The 25,873-nt window shown below is 43.4% G+C and overlaps 1 protein-coding gene across 1 annotated transcript; it reads left to right on the forward strand.

Annotated features, from left to right (window-relative positions):
- Positions 1–547: 547 nt before the first annotated feature.
- Positions 548–24,651, forward strand: LOC120027281 (prolyl endopeptidase-like). The gene is made up of 15 exons (XM_038972200.1): positions 548–746; positions 1,686–1,760; positions 1,868–2,001; positions 2,445–2,575; positions 2,798–3,007; positions 10,800–10,921; positions 11,170–11,275; positions 12,048–12,239; positions 20,542–20,739; positions 21,066–21,169; positions 21,258–21,394; positions 21,652–21,746; positions 22,156–22,287; positions 23,556–23,712; positions 23,907–24,651. Exons 1-15 carry the CDS (start codon positions 705–707, stop codon positions 24,199–24,201), a joined length of 2,130 nt encoding a protein of 709 aa, XP_038828128.1. The 5' UTR covers positions 548–704; the 3' UTR covers positions 24,202–24,651.
- The last annotated feature ends 1,222 nt before the right edge of the window (positions 24,652–25,873 follow it).

Consider the following 25,873-nt stretch of genomic DNA (forward strand, 5'->3'; position numbering starts at 1 on the left):
CAACTTTTAAATAAATAATAGCACCGTATTCATTGACAGTGCCTTGCTCTGACCTGCCTGAATGGTGATTACATCACATCCTGTTGGGGAGCAGGACAGACCTCAGTGAGACAGACCCATGTCACAGATAAAACAATGACTTATGCTGCGTTTTGAACCAGGGAACTCTGAAATTTGCTAAATGGTTGTAGTTATACACGTGCCGCGCTCAACCGGTTTACGAGTAGGATATTTCTGAGTTTCCTAGTTCCGACTGGTACTTGAACGCGGCATTAGTTATAACAAACCTTTGCCCATGTCAGTTTGTGAAGCCCGGTAGTCACTAGTTAACACAGCCACAACGTCCTAAACCCCGCCTATTTCTACAATTTATCTTCATAAAATCCCATTTTAAACCTAACCCTGATCCAAACCACAGTGCTAACCTTATGCCTATACTTAAATTAAGACCAAAAAGCAAATGTTTGTTTTCATGATTTTTTTTTTTTTTAACGATAAGAGACCATTTTGACTTTGTGGCTGTCCTAACTAGTGAAACCGTCAAACACGAGAGGGGAACATGATTTCACTTTCACTTCGGGCATCCTGTCACTGAGTCATGCAGCGTGTGGAGTAGTGGTACGGACAGACAGGCGGACAAACAAAGAACGTAAAACAGACGGACGGCTTTGAAGAGACATAAGAACACATTTAAACACTCTGCCATGGCATTTAAGTACCCGGCAGCTCGGAGAGATGAGAGTAAGGTCGGTGTCAAATTCCAACAGCACTTTCAACTTCCAACCTCTCTCGCCCATTCTTAAAGTGGTAGGCGCCGCGCACAAGAAGGAAGAGATTGCAGGATGAGAGAGCAAAAAAGAGCAGGCCTTCACTGTGTGCAAAACCAGTGTGGCTGAGCTGAGTAACCCTGAAAAAATGTGCAATTATGGCGTTTATCTTTATACAGCCTTTATACAGCAGAAATGTCATAAGATTAAAGCTAGAATCCTTAATTAAAACAATAACAAAGAGGACGCCCCGCCTTTGTTTTGGTAAAAAGCGGAGGGATGGGCCTGGAGAAATGTAACCACTACAATTCATAGACCGGTATGGATGCAGACTGACCATCCATGACAAAACAAGTATTGTTTCAACTATGTTTTGAGGCTATACAGTGTTTGTTTATATGTACATTGTTTACTAACATTGGAGTAAAATAATCTTGTATTTGGGGTTTTGATGGGGTACAGTTGAACTAAGCGTCATGACTTATATTCTTCAAGAACCAATGGGTATACACATATATATATATATATATTTTAATGTAGTAACTAAAGATTCTAGCTTCAAGGTAATAAAATAACCTGTGAGATACTGTTCCCGCTGCAGATTCTAACAAAGGCGTGTAGTTCTGAGGAACTGTTGCGGTAATTTTGTCTTTAGCCAGAGAGATGAACAATATGCTATAGGCCATAAATCAGTCAGTTGTGTTATTGTTACAATATCGTTTTGAATTGGAATCAATTGGAAATTGCCACATCATACCCCATTAAATGTAATATAAGATGATTTACTGACATTCGATGGGACTCTGCTGTCAAATGGACAGGGGCGGTAGTGACTCATCCTTTTCAAACATTGTGTGCAATGTAAGTCTGTTTTTTTGTGTGTATTGTAATACTTAAGTGTCGTTTTTAATCCTGTAGGTGGATGACTACCATGGGGTTAAGATATATGACCCTTATGCCTGGTTGGAAGATCCTAACAGTGATGAAACAAAGGTGATTGTGATGGAAAATACACAATAACAAGTGATGAATTGCAACATTATAGTTCTAACCTGTTCCTGAACTCTGACGTGTGTGTGCGTGTGCATGTGTTTGCCCAGGCCTTTGTGGAGGAGCAGAATAAGCTGACCATGCCATTCCTGGAGCAGTGTGCGGTCAGGCCTCAGTTTCACCAGCGGCTAACTGAGCTCTATGACTACCCCAAATACAGCTGCCCCTACAAGAGAGGAAACAGGTAGGAACTAAAATAAGGCTGCCCCTATAAGCGAGGAAACAGGTAGGAACTAAAATACAGCTGCCCCTACAAGCGAGGAAATAGGTTAGGAACTAAACTACAGCTGCCCCTGTAAGAGCGGAAACATGCTAACTAAAATACAGCTGCCCTTACAAGAACAGGTTAGGAATCAGTTGATGAGCTGAATCAACAGATTGTGCTGGGCTGGAGCAAAAGCCTGCGTACTGTTGTTTCTGTTTCCCAAGAAAATTCACAAAATTGAGGGCAAAAGAGGTAACTACTTAATAACTGCAGGTACGTACTGCCATTATTATAATAGGACATATGTCACATACAGGTTATTACACTGGTTGGGTTGGTATACACTGTATAAAGAGTACATATGTGTGTCTGATGCTGTCCATGATGTAACCGGTGTTACTGTGTGCTGGTTTCCTCTGTAGGTATTTCTACTTCCATAACCAGGGCCTGCAGAACCAGGATGCTCTCTATGTGCAGGACTCTCTGGATGGACCAGCCACAGTCTTCTTTGACCCTAACACACTGTCTGAGGATGGGACTGTAGCCTTGAAGAGTGAGCTCCTGGTTACTGTAATACACACATGTCAAGCCATGTACATTCTTCCTTTGTTATTAGATTTGATTGCTGTGACAAATGGGGAGTACATTGCTAAAACACAAAAACATCACTGATAGGACTACATTATACACTTGAATATCACACATAATGTCATGTCTATTTTTCCTCTCTTCCTCTATCCTTGCCTCTCGTCTTCCCCTTCCTCTCTCCTTCCAGTGGGGCGCCTATCGGAGGAGTGTGAGTACTTTGCGTACGGCCTGAGCTCCAGCGGCTCCGACTGGGTGACGGTGCACTTCCTGAAGGCTGATGACCTCATGAAGCTGCCTGATGTCCTGGACAGGGTGAAGTTCAGCTGCCTGGCCTGGACCCACGATGCACGCGGGGTGTTTTATAACTGCTACCCCCGGCAGGACGGCAAGGCTGATGGTGAGACACACACAGGCACACAAACATACACAAACATGTGTATTTTATCTACTTTATACAGCACAAAATAGTGTTCAAGTGCACAGACACATTGAAAAACACACACACACACACACCTATTGTACAAGCACGTACGCACACAAGCGAAGATACATGCACAGTGCACATGGGTGGAGGGCAGAAATACTCGGTATTCAGTTGGTATTCATGTCATAAGAAGGATATCCCCTCAACCACTCTCACAAATTTGGAAAAACAAACATTCTTTCCCATTGACCGTCATTGTAAAAAAAAAACGAATTTGTAGTTGATTTTGTGATATATAGAAATATCAAAACATGCCAAAAAGCTGCCGTGTTGTTCAATGTACATGTAACCAGGTCAAAAATCCCAACCTACGGTTCGCAATACTCCCACATAGGGAAATAGAGCCTGCGAGAAGAGCCCTGTGGCTTCAGACTATTCGGTATGGGAGAGTGGGAAATTGTAGTGACCCGGTGTCCAAGTAGGCTACATGTAGCTAATGTACAGTGCCTTTGGAAAGTATTCAGACCGCTTTACCTTTTTCCACATTTTGTTACGTTACAGCCTTATTCTAAAATGGATTAAATCGTTTTTTTCTCTCATCAATCATAATGACAAAGCAAAAACAGGTTTTTGGAAATTTTTGCAAATTAATTAAAAACAAAAAACAGAAATAACTTATTTACATAAGTATTCAGAATCTTTGCTATGAGACTCGAAATTGAGCTCAGGTGCAAACTGTTTCCATTGATCAACCTTTTTAAAAATTATTTTTTTATTTAACCTTTATTTAAATAGGCAAGTCAGTTAAGAACAAATTCTTATTTACAATGACGGGCTAGGAACAGTGGGTTAACTGCTTTGTTCAGGGGCAGAACGACAGATTTTTACCTTGTCAGCTCGGGGATTCGATCTAGCACCCTTTTGGTTACTGGCCCAACGCTCTAACCACTAGGCTACCTGCCGCCCCTTGAGATGTTTATACAATTTTATTTGGAGTCCACCTGTGGTAAATTCAATTGATTGGACATTATTTGGAAAGGCACACACTTGTCTATATAAGGTCCCACAGTTGACAGTGCATGTCAGAGCAAAAACCAAGCCATGAGCTCGAAGGAATTGTCCGTAGAGCTCCGAGACAGGATTGTGTCTAGGCACAGATCTGGGGAAGGGTACCAAAACATTTCTGCAGCATTGAAGGTCCCCAAGAACACAGTGGCCTCCATCATTCTTAAAATGGAATAAGTTTGAAACCACTAAAACGCTTCCTTGAGCTGGCCGCCCCGGCCAAACTGAGCAATCGGGCAAGAAGGGCCATGGTCAGGGAGGTGACCAAGAACCCGATGGTCACTCTGACAGAGCTCTGGAGTTTCTCTGTGGAGATGGGATTAGGCCGTTATGGTAGAGTGACCAGACGGAAGCCACTCCTCAGTAAAATGCACATGACAGCCCGCTATGAGTTTGCCAAAAGGCACCATCTGGAGGAAACCTGGCACCATCCCTACGGTGAAGCATGGTGGTGGTAGCATCATGCTGTGGGATGTTTTTCAGCAACTGGGAGACTAGTCAGGATCGAGGCAAAGATCAACAGAGCAATGTACAGTGAGATCCTTGATGAAAACCTGCTCCAGAGGCGCTCAGGACCTCAGACTAGGGCAAAGGTTCACCTTCCATCAGGACAACAACCCTAAGCACACAGCCAAGACAACGCAGGAGTGGCTTCGGGACAAGTCTCTGAATGTCCTTGAGTGGTCCAGCCAGTGTTCGGACTTGAAACAGATCAAACATCTCTGGAGAGACCTGGAAATAGCTGTGCAGTGACGCTCCCCATCCAACCTGACAGAGCTTGAGAGGATCTACAGAGAACAATGGGAGAAACTCCCCAAATACAGGTGTGCCAAGCTTGTAGCGTCATACCCAAGAAGACTCAAGGCAGTAATCGCTGTCAAAGGTGCTTCAACAAAGTACTGAGTAAAGGGTCTGAATACTTATGCAAATGTAATATTTTAGTTTTTTGTTCAAATGGATAAAAACAGTTATCTTTTTCATTATGAGGTGTTGTGTGTAGACTGAGAGAAAAAAAACTATTTAATCAATTTTAGAATAAGGCTGTAACGTAACAAAATGTGGGAAAAGTCAAGGCGTCTGAATACTTTCTGAAGGCACTGCATGTGTGGAAAACCTTTAATCACACATACGACATTTACAGTTATTCGTTTAGTATAGTCTGTTTTTTAACTCCACTCACTACTTGTAGCTTTATAGTCTGTTTATTTGTGTTGTTGGTCTTCGCTAGCTTAATGTTCTGGTTGGTAGCTAGATAGCACTCACTGACGTGGCTAACGTTAGTTAGCGCCATCATGAAAAGGGGCATGAGGGAAGCCGTACAATAGTATGTTTTTCTAAGGTGAGAACGCTTGGGAGCAGGCAATGTTGAAAAACTGGCAGTTTTGTAATTGACTGGCAAGTTTTTGCTGTGAGCCATTGGGGTTTCCCCACAGACGGGTGGGGCCAAAACATTGTATTTAATACCGACTGGGAGAATAGAAAACGAGAAAGAGGAAGTGTAGACAATCTTCTAAATGATGATGTCTCGTAACACATTTTCTCCCCCATGCCTAGAACGTAAAATAACGCTGTTACCAAATATCTCTCTCAGTGTGTTTCCACCAATCATCAATCACCCCTGATCAGTGTTACCTTAACCCAACGTAGCAGGCGTAAAATAAATGCCTGAGCAGAGTTCCCACTAGGGCTGTTAAAGTGAGCGTATTACCGCCACACCGGCGGTCACGAGTCATGACGGCAGTTAAATGCCACGTGGCCGTTTAGCCACGGTAATTAGGCTTCTCCAAGCTCTGATGCTGTTGATGGTCATTAGTAGCCTACCAAACTTGCTAACTGCCTGGTACTCAGCACTCTATTGTCCCTCTAATCCAGGCCTGGGCAACTCCAGTCCTCGGGGGCTTGATTGGTGTCACACAGCTGATTTAAACTAATTGCATTTCAACTGAAATTCATGGTTAGTTGATTATTGGAGTCGGGTGTGTTAGCTGGGGCAAAAGCGTGACACCAATCTGGCCCCGAGGACTGGAGTTGCCCAGGCCTGTTATTATCTCTCTGACATCAATGCAAATGTAATTGAACATGTTCATGAGCTCATGTTACGCAACATGGCTGGCATGAAAATTAACCATGTATTTTTTTTCCCATGCCCCTGTTTTTCCCATGCCCCTGACAGGTGCATGATAATGGTCCATTCTAAATCAAAGTTAATATCACACATATATTATTTAGTATATGTAAAGATAACATTAAATGAAGAATAGTCTGATGGGTGACAATATTAGCCTATCACTTGTGAATGATGTATTATCACTTGTGAATGATGCACAGCTTGTGCATTAAGGCATTGTGCAGCTTTTTCAAATCAGTCGCACACCGTATGTATCCTAGCCCATAGGCCTAAAGGTTTTGATAAGGTTTTTATCACAACTAAAGTGACCAAATAACTTCTTAAAGTTAAGCACATTAATCCACTTTATAACCGGTGTAGAGCCTAACTGGCATACATAGGCTGTGCAAGAGTTTCAAGTTTGGGGAAGATCATTTTCACCATAGAAATGCACCATTACATGCATAATCGCATTTTGCCGCATTTTGTCACTTTCGAGAATAGTGTTTTCCCGCTAATTGATTGCATTTTGGAACATTTGCGCTTATAGCTTACTGCCGTGTGCGCATTGCTGCTCTTATAATGTGAAAAAAATGACCTAATAGTTTATCAACATTTTAAGCTAAACGATCAACCTCATTGCTTTAAAAAAAATATATGTATGCGGTTGTGTTCATTTGGGATCTACATCTGACAGAGCCATATGAGTGAGAGGTGCGGCAGCCAGAGCACGGCAGCCAGGAGAAGGGAATTATAATTAGCCTATTATATTCAGCCCAAGGGCACAACGGCTACTTTGTCCACAAAAGGTATGGATTTTTTATGGGGCATTATGGTCAGACAAGAGGGATGCCGCTGGGAAATTAGAGGCCTGGTGAGAATATTATCAAGTGCTTGTCAAAGTGTGAATGAGAGACTGATGAAGTGTGAATGAGAGACTGATGAAGTGTGAATGAGAGACTGATGAAGTGTGAATGAGAGACTGAAGAAGTGTGCATGAGAGACTGAAGAAGTGTGCATGAGAGACTGATGAAGTGTGAATGAGAGACTGATGAAGTGTGAATGAGAGACTGATGAAGTGTGCGCAGCTTGCGACTTTTTTCAAATCATCATTAGAGTCCCATCATGCAGCCTTAGAATGTATTAAACATCAAAACACATATCCCAACGTTTGTACCACAACGAAAGTTACATAAATAACTCTAAATCAAGCATATAGGAGGACCAGTTTCGTTCTTAACCGCTCAACACGGAATAGCCGCATGTGCGCACTTCCTTTGAAATGATTTGGGGAAAATATCCTGTCTATTTTATGAAGCTATATTCAATTGTATTCTTCATACTATAAAACAATAAATAAAAAAATGCCACGGAATTCGAAGCAAATCTTGTCTGCTAAATGAACTAGTGTAGCCCACAGCCATATGGCATAAGCCATATCAGGGCCTAACATAAGGACAACTTAGAGTATGCTATTCTGTTCTTCTGAAATAGACTACATTTTTCTTCATATCATATAATTAACATCCAATCACATTAACCGTTACTCTCTCGCGGGAATTCCACTAACGGTCCGTATGTAGCCAAACGTAGCTGCTGCTCATTCCGTTTGCTCAAAAATTGATAAATGGTTAAAAAAAAGTAAGGCCCGTGTCCATAGAGACACATACCAGCTCTACTGGTAGTACTGCTACTACCAGCAGTACTACACCTGCACCTGTCGACGGCAAGTTGTTCTGCTTCCACGAGCACATCCAATGCTAGCATCAGTAATTCTACATCTGTTGTTAGCACAGCTAGCATGGACACTGACAGTTGTGTCTGATGCAGCCGAAGAGCTACTGCCCCTTTACCCTGAAAAGCACCGAACAACAGATAGGGACGTTGGACCATCGAAGAGGCGCAAATATGATGAGAACTACATTTATTTGGGGTTCACTTATATTGGGAGTAGTGCCTTTCCTCAGCCACAGTGTGTTTTATGTGCAGAAGTACTACCTCACAACTCGATGAAACCTTCACTCTTGTGCAGACATTTAGAAACAAAACATGACCATTTGAAAAATAAGCCACAGGAGTTTTTTGAGCGAGAATTAAGACGGCTTTCGAGTAGTAAGAAAAAAAAGCAACAGAGACCGTTAATAAGAAGGGTCTAGAAGCGTCTTATATGGTGAGCTACCGAGTGGCTAGGACAGGCAAGCCCCATACTATTGTGGAGGACTTCATTCTTCCTGCTGCCGTGGATATGGCTGGGACAATGCTGGGGGAAAAGGCCCCAAAAAACTATACAGACAATGACTTCATCAAACAACACTGTTTCACGACACATCAGTGACATGGCATACAAGCCAGTGAATTCTATGCGTTACAGCTGGATGAGTCAACAGACAGGGCGGGCCTGTCCATTATGTTTATGGGGGGTCAATTAAGGAAGACGTCCTCTTCTGCAAACCACTGGAAACCAGGACAACAGGAGAGGATATTTTTAAAGTATTGGATAGCTTTGTGACATCGAATGAACTTTGGTGGTCAAGATGTGTTGGTATCTGTACTGATGGCGCAAAAGCCATGACAGGGAGACATAGTGGAGTGGTAACGCACGTGCAAGCAGTTGCTCCCAACGCCACTTGGGTACACTGCAGCATCCACCGAGAGGCTCTTGCTGCCAAGGGAATGCCTGACAGCTTGAAAGACGTTTTGGACACTACAGTGAAAATGGTTAACTTTGTTAATGCAAGGCCCCTGAACTATTGTGTATTTTCTGCACTATGCAACAATATGGGCAGCGACCATGTAATGCTTTTACAACATTCAGAATTGCGCTGGTTATCAAGGGGCAAAGTATTGACACGTTTTTTTTTAAATTGAGAGATGAGCTTAAAGTTTTTTTACCATAATTTTCACTTGTCTGACCTCTTGCATGATGATGAGTTTCTCACAGGACTGGCCTATCTGGGTGATGTTTTTTCTCGCCTGAATGATCTGAATCTAGGATTACAGGGACTCTCCGCAACTATATTCAATGTGTGGGACAGAATTGAGGCAATGATTATGAAGTTGGAGCTCTTCTGTCTGTATTAACAAGGACAACACACAGGTTTTTCCATCATTGTATGATTTCTTTTGTGCAAATAAACTCAAGCTTACGGACAATGTCAAATGTGATATAGCGAAGCACCTCAGTGAGATGGGAGCACAATTACGCAGGTACTTTCTCGAAACGGGTGACACAACTGGATTCGTTATCCCTTTCATGCCCTGCCTCCAGTCCACTTACTGATATCTGAGCAAGAGAGCCTCATCCAAATTGCAACAAGCGGTTCTGTGAAAATGTTATTTAATCAGAAGCCACTGCCAGATTTCTGGATTGGGCTGCGCTCAGAGTATCCTACCTTGGCAAATCGCGCTGTTAAGACACTGATGCCCTTTGCAACCACGTACCTATGTGAGAGTGGATTCTCGGACCTCACAAGCATGAAAACTAAATACAGGCACAGACTGTGTGTGGAAAATGATTTAAGACTGAGACATTCTCCAATACAACCCAACATTGCAGAGTTATGTGCATCCTTTCAAACACACCCGTCTCTTTAACCTGTGGTTAGTTATTCACCATTTTTGATGAACAAATAAGGTCTTATATGTAAGATGGTTAAATAAAGAGCAAAATTATTGATTATTATTATTTGTGCCCTGGTCCTATAAGAGCTCTTTGTCACTTCCCACGAGCCGGGTTGTGACAAAAACTCACTGTCATTCTTATGTTTATTAAATGTATCGTATAGTGTGTGTGGCAGGCTTACAATGATGGCAAAAAACAACATTTGAGAGTGCGCTGACCCTGGTGCTAGAGGGGGTACGGCACTGGAAGTTTGAAGGGGTACGGGACTATAAACATTTTGGGAACCACTGGTGTAGGCTGTATTAAATTGATTTATTATACTTTAAAAAAAATTAAATTAAATTTCATGGTATCCAATTGGTAGTAGTTACAGTCTTGTCTCATCGCTGCAACTCCCGTACGGACTCGGGAGAGGCAAAGGTCGAGAGCCACGCGTCCTCCGAAACACAACCCAACCAAGCCGCACTGCTTCTTGACACAATGCACATCCAACCCGGAAGCCAGCCGCACCAATGTGTCGGAGGAAACACCATACACCTGGCGACCTGATCAGTGTGCATTGCGCCCGGCCCGACACAGGAGTCACTAGTGCACGATGAGACAAGGATATCCCTGCCGGCCAAACCCTCCCTAACCCGGACGACACTGGGCCAATTGTGCGCCGCCCCATGGGCCTCCCGGTCACGGCCGGCTGCGACAGAGCCTGGGCTCGAACCCAGAATCTCTGGTGGCAGAGCTAGCACTGCGATGCAGTGCCTTAGACCACTGCGCCACCTGGGAGGCCCTGTGTTTATGCTAATTAACGGTCAATCACCGGCTGACAAAATTACATGACCACCTGGTTCCCACATCCAGTTTTCAGCGGAAAAGGAAGCTAGGTTGAATTATCCCTGAAAACCGCATGCATCCAGTTGATGCAACTCCGCTAAAGGTGCTGTTACCCAATCAGCTTTCTGCATTTCTCCACACAGGCACAGAGACCACATCCAACCTCAACCAGAAACTCTACTACCATGTGATTGGCACCAACCAATCAGAGGACATCCTGGTGGCTGAGTTCCCTGACAATCCAAAATGGCACAGTGGAGTAACGGTGGGCTTAGAAGAGCAAATGCTTTTTTCATTCCATTTCCTACCTGTTGTACACCACATTCTCCATGTAACTCTACTGCTATCACTCTCTCTTTATGTCTCATCTCCCTCACTTTTGTCTCTCTCCTCCACCTTGTTTGCCTCGCTTTCTCAATCCCGGATCCGTCTTTTCTTTCTATCATTTGATCTCAGTTTGTAAGTAAAGATTCGCATTGCTCTCTCTCTCTCTCTCTCTCTCTCTCTCTCTAGGTGTCAGATGACGGCAGGTATGCAGTGCTGGACATCACAGAGGGCTGTGAGCCAGTCAACCAGCTGTGGTACTGTGACCTGCAGAAGCTGCCCAATGGCATCACAGGTCTGTCCCTACCGTCTTAATCAGACCCTGTTCTTATTGTCCTGTACAGATGCGGTCAAATATTTTCGCTCCCTTGCATGATTCACTTTTTCTTCTAAAATATGTTGGAATTAAAACAACTTTTGGTATTTGGTTTACAACTGCACAGGACCAAGAAAAACGGACATTTTGGTTTTTCAAATGGCCTGGATGAAATGATTCAAAATGTAAATGAATGTGGTTGGAGGCAAGTGATTCTAGTTTACTGGTAATTTATCTCTAACCACATTCTGCTCAATTGCACTCCATTGTATATTGCAAGTGTGCCAATATATACTGAACAAAAATATAAACGCAACATGCAACAATTTCAAAGATTTTGCTGAGTTACAGGAAATCAGTCAATTGAAATAAATTCATTAGGCCCTAATCTATGGATTTCACATGGCTGTGCAGGGCGCAGCCATGAGTGGGCTTGGGAGGGCATAGGCCCACCCACTTGGGAGTCAGGCCCACCCACAGGGGAGCCAGGCCCAGCCAATCAGAATGAGTTTTTCCCCACAAAAGGGCTTTATTGCAGACAGAAATACTCCTCAGCACTACTCCACCCCCAATAAAATGCTCATTAACAGGGATGTAAACTAATTTGTGCCCAAAATTTGAGAGAAATAAGCTTTTTGTGCGTATGGAGCATTTCTGGGCTCTTTTATTTCAGCTCATGAAACATGGGACCAACAATTAACCTGTTGCGTTTATATTTTTGTTCAGTATTTGACTCCATCTGTACCTATAGGCCTGCTGCCCTGGGTGAAGCTGGTGGCTAACTTTGAGGCGCAGTACTCCTACATCACCAACGAGGGCAGTGTGTTCACCTTTCGCACCAACCTGGACGCCCCTCGTTACTGCCTGATCAACATTGACCTGGAGAAACCAGACAAGGACCACTGGAGGACCCTCCTACCCCAGCATGACAAGGACGTCCTGGGTAAGAGAACTTGAGCAGTGGTCTCAAACCCTCCCTCCGTTCTGAAGAGCTACAGGGTGTGCAGGATTTTGTTCCGGCCCACTACTAAAACAACTGATATGACCTAATACCTAATCCTGATGATGGTGATTAGCGGAATCAAATGTTTTTAGTGCTGGGCTGAAACGAAAACCCGAGTTTCGACGTCAATATCCAGAATCAGGGATGGAGACCACTGGATTAAATATATACCGTGTGGTTAGGTTTAACTTTTTTAATTGACATATTCATGCTTCAGTCTATCAACCACAGTGAGTGGTAACTTCTCGTCTTGGTTAACCGACCTTCGTCATATCATGAATTTAAAATAAAAAGTAAAACTTTTGCAAGTAAGGGAACTTTGTCTCATGTATCATGTTTTAGAACAAAACACACCTGCAAGAGGTTTGTGACGTAGCAAGGTACTAGATCGGCCCTCGGTCAAGTTCCTGGCTAACTAGATGTGCAGGTGTTGCATTGTATCAACCAATGGTTCACCATTGTTCAGTGCCTTCAGAAAGTATTCACACCCCTTGATTTTCCCCCACATTTTGTTGTGTTACAGCCTGAATTTAAAATGGATGAAATTTAGATTTTTTTTGTCACTGGCTAACACACAATATCCCATAATGTCAAAGTGGAAATATATTTTTTGAATTAAACATGAAAAGCTGAAATGTCTTGAGTCAATAAGTATTCGACCCCTTTGTTATGGTAAGCCTAAATAAGTTCAGGAGTAAAAATTGGCTTAACACGTTACGTAATAAGTTCCATGGACTCAGTCTGTGTGCAATAATAGTGTTTAATATGATTTTTGAATGACTACCTCATCTCTGTACCCCACACATACAATTATCTATAAGGTCCCTCAGTCGAGCAGTGGATTTCAAACACAGATTCAACCGCAAAGGTTTTCCAATGCCTCCCAAATAATGGCACCTATTGGTTGATGGGTAAAAATAAAAAAAAGCAGACATTGAATATCCTTTTGAGCATGGTGAAGTTATTAATTACACTTTGGATGGTGTATCAATACACCCAGTCACTACCACTCTCCTTCCAAACTCAGTTGCTGGAGAGGAAGGAAACCATTCAGGGATTTCACCATGAGGCCAATGGTGACAGTTACAGAGTTTAATGGCTGTGATAGGAGAAAACTGAGGGTGGATCAACGACATTGTAGCTACTCCACAATACTAACCTTATTGACTGAGGGAAAAGAAGGAAGCCTGTACAGAATAAAATATTCCAAAACATGCATCCTGTTTGCAACAAGACAATAAAGTAATACTGCAAAAAATGTCGCAAAGCAATTCACATTTTGTCCTGAATACAAAGTGTAATGTTTGGGGCAAATCCAATATAACACATTACTGAGTAACAGTCTTCATATTTTCAAGCATAGTGGTGGCTGCTTTATGTTATGGGTATACTTGTAATCGTTATGGACTGGGGAGTTTTTCAAGATAAAAAATAAACTTAATGGAGCACAGACAAAATCCTAGAGGTAAACTTGTTTCAGTCTGCTTTTCACCAGACACTGGGAGATGAATTCACCTTCCAGCAGGACAATAACCTAAAACACAAGGCCAAATCTACACAAGAGTTGCTTACCAAGAAGACATTGAATGTTCCTGAGTGGCCGAGTTACAGTTTTGGCTTATATAGGTGAAGTCGGAAGTTTACATACACTTAGGTTGGAGTCATTAAAACTCGTTTTTCAACCACTCTACAAATTTCTTGTTAACAAACTATAGTTTTGGCAAGTCGGATAGGACATCTACTTTGTGCATGACACAAATCATTTTTCCAACAATTGTTTACAGACAGATTATTTCACTTAAAATTCACTGTATCACAATTCCAGTGGGTCAGAAGTTTACATACACTAAGTTGACTGTGAAAATTCAGCCGTCATAACGCTCAGGAAAGAGACGCGTTCTGTCTCCTAGAGATGAACGTACTTTGGTGCGAAAAGTGCAAATCAATCCCAGAACAACAGCAAAGGACCTTGTGAAGATGCTGGAGGAAACAGGTACAAAAGTATCTATATCCACAGTAAAACGAGTCCTATATCGACATAACCTGAAAGGCCGCTCAGCAAGGAAGAAGCCACTGCTCCAAAACAGCCATAAAAAAGCCAGACTACAGTTTGCAACTGCACATGTGGACAAAGATCGTACTTTTTGAAGAAATGTCCACTGTTCTGATGAATAAAAAACAGAACTGTTTGGCCATAATTAACATAGTTATGTTTGGAGGAAAAAGGGGGAGGCTTGCAAGCCGAAGAACACCATCCCAACCGTGAAGCACGGGGGTGGCAGCATCATGTTGTGGGGGTGCTTTGCTGCAGAAGGGACTGGTGCACTTCACAAAATAGATGGCATCATGAGGAACGAAAATGTTGTGCATATATTGAAGCAACATCTCAAGACATCAGTCAGGAAGTTAAAGCTAGGTCGCAAATGGGTCTTCCAAATGGACAATGACCCCAAGCATACTTCCAAAGTTGTGGCAAAATGGCTTAAGGACAACAAAGTCAAGGTATTAGAGTGGCCATCACAAAGCCCTGACCTCAATCCTATAGAACATTTGTGGGCAGAACTGAAAAAGTGTGTGCGAGCAAGGAGGCCTACAAACCTGACTCAGTTACCCCAGCTCTGTCAAGAGGAATGGGCCAAAATTCACCCAACTTATTGTGGGAAGCTTGTGGAAGGCTACCCGAAATGTTTGACCCAAGTGAAACAATTTAAAGGCAATGCTACCAAATACTAATTGAGTGTATGTAAACTTCTGACCCACTGGGAATGTGATGAAAGAAATAAAAGCTGAAATAAATAATTCTCTAAACTATTATTCTGACATTTCACATTCTTAAAATAAAGTGGTGATCCTAACTGACCTAAGACAGGGAATTTGTACTAGGATAAAATGTCAGGAATTGTGAAAAACTGAGTTTAAATGTATTTGGCTAAGGTGTATGTAAACTTCCGACTTCAACTGTATCTACTTGAAATTCTATGGCAATACCTGAAAATGGTTGTCTAGCAATCATCAGCAACCAATTTGACAGAAATTGAAGAATTCTCAAAAGATTAACAGGCAAATGCTGCACAATCCAGGTGTAGAAAGCTCTTAGAGACTGACTCAGAAAGACTCACAGCTGTAATCGCTGCCAAAGGTGCTTCTACAAAGTATTGACTCAGGGGTGGGAATACTTATGTAATTGAGATGTTTCTTTATTTCAGTTTCAATAAATGTGCAAAAATGTATAAAAACATGTTTTCACTTTGTCATTATGGGGTATAGTGTGTAGATGGGTGAGAAAAAGTTATATTAAATCAAGTTTCAATTCAGGCTATAACACAACAAAATGTGGAATAAGTCAAGGGGTATGAATACTTTCTGAAGGCACTGTAAGCATTGTCCGGGAACTTTGTCTCATGAATTACGTTTTGACATCCAACACACCTGCAAGAGGTTTGTGACGTAGCAAGCTGATAGGTCATAAGATACCTATCCAGGCTTGGTAAGATCTGGCACACTTTTTCAATGTAGTGGGGCAAAAACCTTCAAAAAATTTCAGTATACCATTTAAAACCCCTTTATTCATAGGCTACTTTTGACTAATGATCAGGATAAAAGGACGCACATATGCGATGCTGTTAAACCAGCCTTAATTAAGGTGAGGGTAGGCTATGCTTGGTTTTTAATCAAATTAAACGAAATAGGGGGAAACCAATTGTTTTTTAAATGTTTCTGCATACGAGATTCACTGGCACAAAAGGCTCTCCTTCCATGGGCACTGTGTGTCGTGGCTGGATAGTCTGCGCTTCCGCTCTCAAAATCCATGACATTATCAACAGCGTTGCCGTTAAGACCTGCTTCTTGTGGGTCTCATTAGCGCTACATGAAATTGTCACTTTTGCGCTTGTTTTTAAGGACACACCTCATATTGCCACCCCTACCACCTCAGCGCAAGTGAGCTGATGTTAGACATATAAATTGCCGAATCTGGCGTTAGGGCTGGAAAGACCCGTTTGCATGACGGAATTGCAAACTAACGCGCATTTGACACTTGTGCCTCCTTCGCGCAAGCCGAGAATAAAGCCCTCATTCTGTTAGCTGAGAGATTTTAAATGGGTACTGAATGTGATGCCATAGATGTCTAGTCTGGTTTGTGATGTATGCTCAGTGTATTGATAGGGTCAAGGTTGTGTGTCTCTCACTCTCTCTCTATCCATCCGTCTGTGCACTCACACTTAGAAATGTACAAACTCATACACACGAGTATAACCTTAACTGCAGGTGTACACATACACACAAAAACTCAGCAAAAAAAGAAATGTCCCTTTTTCAGGACCCTGTCTTTCAAAGATAATTCATAAAAATCCAAATAACTTCACAGATCTCCATTGTAAAGGGTTTAAACACTGTTTGTTCAATGAACCATAAACAATTAATGAACATGCACCTGTGGAACGGTCGTTAAGACACTAACAGCTTACAGACGGTAGGCAATTAAGGTCACAGTTATGAACTTAGAACACTAAGAGGCCTTTCTACTGACTCTGAAAAACACCAAAAGAAAGATGCCCAGGGTCCCTGCTCATCTGTGTGTACATGCCTTAGGCATGCTGCAAGGAGGCATGAGGACTGCAGATGTGGCCAGGTCTGTACTGTGAGACACCTAAGACAGCACTGCAGGGAGACAGGACGGACAGCTGATCGTCCTCGGCAGTGGCAGACCACGTGTAACAACACCTGCACAGGATCGGTACATCCAATCATCACACCTGTGGGACAGGTACAGGATGGCAACAACAACTGCCCGAGTTATACCAGGAATGCACAATCGCTCCATCAGCGCTCAGACTGTCCGCAATAGGCTGAGAGAGGCTGGACTGAGGGCTTGTAGGCCTGTTGTAAGGCAGGTCCTCACCAGACATCACCGGTAACAACGTCGCCCATGGGCACAAACCCACCGTCGCTGGACCAGACAGGACTGGCAAAAAGTGCCCTTCACTGACGAGTCGCGTTTTTGTCTCACCAGGGGTGATGGTCGGATTTGCGTTTATGGTTGAAGGAATGAGCGTTACACAGAGGCCTGTGCTCTGGAGCGGGATCGATTTGGAGGTGGAGGGTCCGTCATGGTCTGGGGCGGTGTGTCACAGCATCATCGGACTGAGCTTGTTGTCATTGCACGCAATCTCACCGCTGTGCGTTACAGGGAAGACATCCTCCTCCCTCATGTGGTACCCTTCCTGCAGGCTCATCCTGACATGACCCTTCAGCATGACAATGCCACCAGCCATACTGCTCGTTCTGTGCGTGATTTCCTGCAAGACAGGAATGTCAGTGTTCTGCCATGGCCAGCGAAGAGCACAGATCTCAATCCCATTGAGCACGTCTGGGACCTGTTGGATCGGAGGGTGATGGCTCAGGCCATTCCCCCCAGAAATGTCCGGGAACTTGCAGGTGCCTTGGTGGAAGAGTGGGGTAACATCTCACAGCAAGAACTGGCAAATCTGGTGCAGTCCATGAGGAGGAGATGCACTACAGTACTTAATGCAGCTGGTGGCCACACCAGATACTGACTGTTACTTTTGATTTTGACCCCCCTTTGTTCAGGGACACATTATTCCATTTCTGTTAGTCACATGTCTGTGGAACTTGTTCAGTTTATGTCTCAGTTGTTGAATCTTGTTATGTTCATACAAATATTTACACATGTTAAGTTTGCTGAAAATAAACGCAGTTGACAGTGAGAGGACGTTTCTTTTTTTGCTGAGTTTACATACTGTTGGAAATCAAGAAACTCAAGCTGCAGTATTGACATTTAGTTCTATTCATATTCTACTTCACTTACTAGCATTGCACTTCTTGGCTGAACTCCCTATACTAGAATGTAGAGGTCGACCGATTATGATTTTTCAACACGATACCGGTTATTGAAGGACCAAAAAAAGTGCAATATGTGCCATGTAAAATAGCTAACGTTTAAGTTCCTTGCTCAGAACATGAGAACATATGAAAGCTGGTTGTTCAGTATTCACAGTTCTTCAATATTCCCAGGTAAGAAATTTTAGGTTGTAGTTATTATAGGAATTATGACGCGTCGACTATTTCTCTATACCATTTGTATTTCATATTCCTTTGACTATTGGATGTTCCTATAGGCACTTTAGTATTGCCAGCCTAATCTCGGGGGTTGATAGGCTTGAATTCATAAACAGCGCTGTGCTTCCAGCATTGCTAAGAGCTGCTCGCAAACGCAGTAAAGTGCTGTTTGAATTCCTGCTGCTATCTACCACCGCTCAGACAGACTGCTATATCAAATCATAGACTTAATTATAATAAACACACAGAAATATGAGCCTTTGGTCATTAATATGGTCAAATCCGGAAACTATCATTTCGAAAACAAAACGTTTATTCTTTCAGTGAAATACGGAACCATTCCGTATTTTGTCAAACGGGTGGGAACCCTAAGACTAAATATTGCTGTTACATTGCACAACCTTCAATGTTATGTCATAATTATGTAAAATTATGGCAAATTTAATTACGGTCTTTGTTAGGAAGAAACACAGTTCGCAACGCGACAGGCGGCCCAGACTGTTGCATATACCCTGACTCTGCTTGCACTGGAACGCAAGAGAAGTGACACAATTTCCCTAGTTAATATTGCCTGCTAACATGCATTTATTTTAACTAAATATGTAGGTTTAAAGAAATATACTTCTGTGTATTGATTTTAAGAAAGGCATTGATGTTTATGGTTAGGTACATTTGAGCAACGAATATGCTTTTTTCACGAATGCGCTTTTGTTAAATCATCACCCTTTTGGCGAAGTTGAAACAGGCACAGCATTGATTATATGCAACGCAGGACAAGCTAGTTAACCTATTTATATCATCAACCATGTGTAGTTAACTAGGGATTATGTGAAGATTGATTGTTTTTTATAAGATCAATTTAATGCTAGCTAGCAACTTACCTTGGCTCCTTGCATCAGCAAGGTCCTTTTGACGCTGCACTCGCGTAACAGGTGCTCAGCCTGCCACGCAGTTTCCTCATGGATTGCAATGTAATCGGCGTCCAAAAGGCCGATTTAACGATTGTTATGAAAATGGCGATTAATCGGTCGACCTCTACTAGAATGTCCAGTGTAGTTACTGTATCTTAGACAAAGTCCATTTGAGGTGAAAGGAGTAAACAGAGTTTGTGTTCCATGCTGTACAGAAGCAGACTGCCATCTGTTGGACAATAGAAAAACAGCAGTGTACTTTAACGTTGAAAAATGAGCATACATGATAAACTAATTGAGCAGCGTAACAGATGGGCTACAGTTAGTCAAGTGACAGTCCAGTACAGCATTGGTGTCCCTTAAAAGAATGTACAACTCGTCGTACATTAACACGAATGGGGTATGGCAGCCGATGACCTTACAGAGTTCCACTTCTTTCAGCAAAAAACAAGAAACTGCGGCTGCTGTGGGCTAAGGAACAAAAACACTGGACACTGGAGAATTGGAAAAACATTGCTTGATCTGATGAATCCCGGTTCATGTTGTTTCATGCTGATGGGAGGACTAGAGCATGGAGAAAACCACATGAGTACATGCATCCATCATGATGCGTGTCAACATTGCAGGCTGGTGGTGTGATAGTGTGGGGTGTGTTTTCATGGCACACATTGGTTTCCTTGATAAAAGCGGAGCAACGTTTGAATGCCACAGGATATCTGAACATCATTGCCAATCAGGTGCATCCCTTCATGGCAGCAGTGAATACATTTTTTTCAGGAGGATAATGCCCCATGCCACAAGGGTAGGATTATCCAGGAATGGTTCCACGAACATGACAGTGAATTCAGCTTACTGCAGTGGCTTGCCCAGTCACCAGATCTCAATCCAATTGAGCATCTGTGGGATGAGACGGAACAGGCTATTTAGAGTAGAGATCCACTACCAGCCAACTTGACACAACTGTGGGAAGCATTGGAGACAACATGGGCCAGCGTCCCTGTGGAACACTTTCGACACCTTGTAGAGTCCATGCCTCGACGAAACGAGGCTGTTCTGAGGACAAAGGGGGGTGCAACTCAATATTAGGAAGGTGTTCCTAATGTTTTGTACACTCAGTGTATATGTCAGGTTGTTGGTGCATTATCCTTTTGTTATAATGCTTCAAGTTTTAAACAGAAATAAATGACCTGCTGATATGCTCATAAAGAAACCAATTAGCCTACATTGTGAGCATTTTCTCTGTGTTCCTATAGGCTCTGTGGCTTGTGTGAACCAGCACCACCTGCTGGTCAACTATGTCCATGACGTGAAGGACATCCTGCAGTTGTATGAGCTGTCCACTGGTGGTCTGGTCAGAGATCTGCCTCTGGACGTGGGCACTGTGGTGGGCCTCAGCTGTAAGAAGAAACACACTGACTTCTTCTACAAGTTCACCTCCTTCACCACGCCAGGTACTGTACTGTCTCGCAGGGGATACTCAACTTATTTTGCGGTTTGAGATATATGAAAAGGATATGTCATTTATTGGGACTAACCTATGGACGAGGCTGATGTTCATTGGCATAACCTGAAGTGTTTGTGCCTCCTTTTTTGTGTTTTCACCTAATTAGGATTCATTAGGGTTAACATCCTCACTATGGAGTGATGGCTAACGTTCAACACAAAGAAGACTAACTTTGAATACTAATGTTGGGTACCCTCTCTGCCAACTTTCTCTTCATCTCTAACCTTTGACCTCCTCATGACCTCAACCCCCTATGTGTCGTGTCCCTCCCAGGTGTGATCTACCACTGTGACCTGAGCCAGGCGTCTCCAGAACCCACGGTGTTCCGACAGGTGGAGGTGAAGGGTATTCAACAGGAGGACTATGAGACCAACCAGGTATGACAACAGCAGATTGCAACTAAGCACAGTAACAACTTATAGTATCTGGACAATCTCAGTATGAGGACATTGTTGTGTGTTTCAGGTGTTTTACCCCAGTAAGGATGGAACTAAAATCCCCATGTTTCTGGTGCACGCCCGTGGTCTAAAGAAGGACGGATCACATCCTGTCTTCCTGTACGGATATGGAGGTTTTGAGAACTCCATCCAACCATACTACAAGTTAGTATCACAATGCATGAGTCTCCAGTGGAACGTTATGTATCTTTCCCCTCCAGGAATTGATAAGTATAATTCATCCAAATGACCTGTATTCTGTGTCGGTGGGATTTGAGTGACACCTGTCCTCTCTCTGTCTCTCTCTCTCTGTCTCTCTCTCTCTCTCTGTCTCTCTCTCTCTCTCTGTCTCTCTCTCTCTCTCTGTGTCTCTCTCTCTCTGTCTCTCTCTCTGTGTCTCTCTGTGTCTCTTTGTCTGTCAGTGTTCCGTACCTGCTGTTTGTCAGACACCTGGGGGGAATCCTGGCTGTAGCCAACATCAGAGGAGGGGGGGAGTACGGACAGACCTGGCACAAAGGTACTGTATCTTCACCGCATAAAGACACATAGAAATAGATTTAACCTAAGACTATGGGCTGTGATTTGCTAGTCTATTTTAAGAGCACAGCTTTTCACTATTCTGCCTTCACCTTTCATCCTCGGGTGGAGCAAATAAGATGAGCAGGAAACTACTGTAGTTATGACTATTGAGATCCAGGCTCAGTCTATCTCTGTAGCCCAGTTGGTAGAGCATGGTGCTGCTTTGGCGGTTGCAACGCCAGGATAGTGGGTTCGATTCCCGGGTCCACCTGCACGTAAAATGTATGGATGGTTTGCATGCTTTGGTTAAAAATGTCTGCTAAATGGCAAATATTATTAATATAACAGTAATAATATCTATAGACTATGGCTGTATCCTGTTGAGTTGAATTCCTGTCTCTGTCTAGGTGGTGCCCTGGGGAACAAGATGAATTGCTTTGATGACTTCCAGTGTGCAGCAGAGTATCTGATCCAAGAGAACTACACCACAGCCAGCCGCATAGCCATCAACGGAGCCTCCAATGGGGGACTGCTCGTGGGTATGGAGAGGGGATGGGGAAGAGTGTGTTTGTGTGTGTGTGCGTGTTTTAAGACCATCTTTCTAAATTGTCTCCTAGTTCGATCAGTCATTACTGTATTATCTCATTTCATTTTTTTATATCTTCAGTATGATTGTTAATTTAAAATACATCCAATAGTAGTTAGCTACTTAGCTTCAATCAATTCAGTGATTACACAGCACATTAAACAGTAGTAAGCTACATGATTTAGAAAGACTGCCAACCATATGGCATTGTACAAACCCAACTCAAAGTGTTCGTCCCTATTTTAATTGGCCATTTAGGAAAGATTGGATGTTGTTGTAGTGTGTGTGACGGTCAAAGAGTGAGTTGGGTATGTTTTAAGAAGTGTAACAAGTGTAAGACAGGTCTCTCTCTCTCTCTCTCTCTCTCACAACACACCGAGAATCTCACTGCCGATAGGTACTTATCACAGTGGGAGCCCGTTCCTTTGCTTGCTAGAACAAAAGCAGAGCCTGCTGTGTGCCAACCCACCCTTATTAAAAAACGATTGCAGTATGTTGCAAATACTGCATCCAAAATAACAGTTGATTGCAGTTACTGCACTTTCACTGCACATTCAAAACGGCAATTGTTCGTGGACAACAACTTGACTTTGAGCCAATCAGAGGGCACGAACCCCCACGTGGGGAAGCCAACAAAAAAGGGAAAAAAAGAGGGCATTGTCTCCACGGATGAGCCAGTCACACTTCATATGCCTACGTAGGCTATGGGATGGTAGCTAGCTAAGTGCACAGACGCAATGCACACAACACTAAATACTTCCTCCAAGCTAGCTAAACACTGTAGCTAGCATTAACGTTATCATTTAATCACAATGGGTTCGTTAGTTTTCATGAAACAGCTTCCTGTGTTAGCTGCCGAGTTAGTGCAGTGTCCTTAGCTAGCTGTCTAGTAATGTTGTGCTAGCTAGCAAATATGCTAAACATTTTTTCTATGGGCTGGCAGTATGGGATTATGGAGAGTGAATTAAATGTGTTCTTTGTCATCTTGCTAGGTAGTTATCTGGCTAGTATCAACAAGTGCTTTCTACAAAATAACAACATTAGCGCAGCCAGCTTGGAATCTAGACCATAAGCAATACACATGGATATGCATTGCCAAACAACACTGCTGCCACTTCCTGGTTTGGAGTATTTTAACCAGGCTGAGTGGCTGACAACTTCCAAGGTCTTTGCGGACACCGGTGTGTCTGAGATTGAACTCTTTCTCTCACGCACACCCAGCGGCATGTGTGAACCAACGTCCGGACCTGTTCGGCTGTGCTGTGGCTGAAGTTGGGGTGATGGACATGCTCAAGTTCCACAAGTTCACCATCGGCCACGCCTGGACCACTGACTACGGCTGCGCAGACCACCCTGAGCAGTTCAAATGGCTCATTGAGTAAGTCTGGCATACTCATTCACACACACACACACACACACACACACACACACACACACACACACACTAAACATACATCACATACTGAACATAAACACAACTGCATTGGACGGCGCGTTCTACCTTTGCACATGCACTTTGTAATTTGTACAATAAATACATTCTCCCTCCCTCCTCTCCCCTCTCACCCTAAGGTACTCCCCTCTTCACAACCTCCCCCCTAGCTCTCACGCTGGCGCTGCCTACCCTGCCATGCTCCTACTGACTGCCGACCATGACGACCGGGTGGTGCCCCTCCACACCCTGAAGTACTGTGCCACACTGCAGCACGGTGTGGGCAGCAGCCCCGGGCAGCGCCAGCCTCTCATGGTTAGGGTGGACACCCGCAGCGGTCACGGAGCGGGCAAGCCTACTGCTAAGGCCATCCTGGAGGATACTCATATCTTCTCCTTCATCGCCCAGACACTGGGGCTGAGCTGGAGAGAGTGAGGGAGGGAGGAGAGGTCGAAGGGGGAGCAGAAATGGGGAGGGAAAAGGTAAAGGAAAAGTGAGAAAAAGAGGAGTAGCGGGAGAGATTAGCAGAGACAGCGGAGGTTAGGAGAGAGGAATGGGGGAGGGACATTTAAGGAGTGGAGGGAGGATGAGACAAGAGTAACTTGCACTGGGAAAACAGGTGGTGTTTGACAAACTGATACTGTACACTATAACTGATACTGTGCACTATAAAACCCCACAGTGGACGTGTCATAATACCCAGAAAATCTAACAGTCAAACAGGGAAATGGTTCCAATCGTTTTTCCACCATTCATTTTTCCCATAGGGGATTTTAGAAACACTTCAAATAAGGGCTGTGTTTTGTGTAGGCTTACCCTGCTGTGATGTTTTGATAACTTATCAATATATTCACTTAATTTTGTATAAATAAAATGTTATTTCTACGATTCTTTTGCCAATTGTACATCATTTATCACTTTTTCCTGTAATGGAATTTTTTTGTGGGTAAGATTGCTTCCACTTAGTTCTCTAGGATGCACTTGTCCTCTATACCCAGTAGGTGGCAGTATGTTACAGTGGAATAGCTCTACGGAGCTTCACTTCCTGACTGTGCAACCTTAGCTGTCAGCCAGACTGCCCTGATTTCCAATACAATGATAAACAGTCCTCACCGATGACAGTCTTATCCAATAGCTACCCTATTCAGAGAAAAATAAGCACAAAATGTATACCTTGGCTTTCTCCATTGTGCCATCCACCATAGCCTGAACACGTTTAGCTTTTTGAAAATGGACCCATTTCAAGGTCTTTCAGCTTATTAGCTGTAAATGTGTTTATACAAGTGCTCTCTCTGTATTGAAAGACAAGGCAAAATGAAAAACAGTGCTGTCATTCGTTGCATTATATGGGGGTTCATTCAGTCGTGCTCTGTTCATCAATTCAGTCTTGAAATAGAGGCATCTTTCAACTTGTTTTATAATCGCAACCACAAATTGCAACTCCAGTCCTACCACACCGTAATAGCAAGCTTAAGGGCGGCAGGTAGCCTAGCGGTTAAGACCATTGGGCCAGTAACCGGAAGGTTGCTGGTTTGAATCCCCAAGCCAACTAGGTGAAAAATCTGCCGATGTGCCCGTGAGCAAAGCACTTCATGCTAATTGCTCCTGTAAGTCGATGTGGATAAGAGCCTCTGTTAAAATGCAAGGTGTCTGTCTTTTCTTGAATTTGTTTATACCGAGAACAGAGGTGAGCCATGTGACCCTAGCTAGCAGGAAGTGGTAAGCTGTCGCACTGCTGGCTCTAACCCGCCCTCCGACCTTAAGGGACACGCAACGCCTCCAATTAGGCCTGGTTAAGGTTGACGAGCTCATTAGCATCTCTTAGGGGAGGGTGTAGGGGTCAGAGGGGGTACCGCCCTGGGCTCTGACAGGTATGGGTCTGTACCCCTCCAATATGCCACTCTATATAATTTGTCACAAGCCCTCTACACTCTGGGGACCAGGAGGGAGACCAGGGGTTCTGTGCCCCCCCCATCTAATTTGTATCCAATCTAAGCTCCCCATCATCGCCTCTCACTCTGCAAACTTCCAGGGGTAGAATCTAATTCAGCAGCGTGACAGATGTTGTGGCCAATGGTGCGTGCAGTTCAGCTCCCTCGTTAGCACA

This window comes from Salvelinus namaycush, chromosome 32 (assembly GCF_016432855.1).
Source record: "Salvelinus namaycush isolate Seneca chromosome 32, SaNama_1.0, whole genome shotgun sequence".
Classification (NCBI taxonomy): Eukaryota; Metazoa; Chordata; class Actinopteri; order Salmoniformes; family Salmonidae; genus Salvelinus; species Salvelinus namaycush.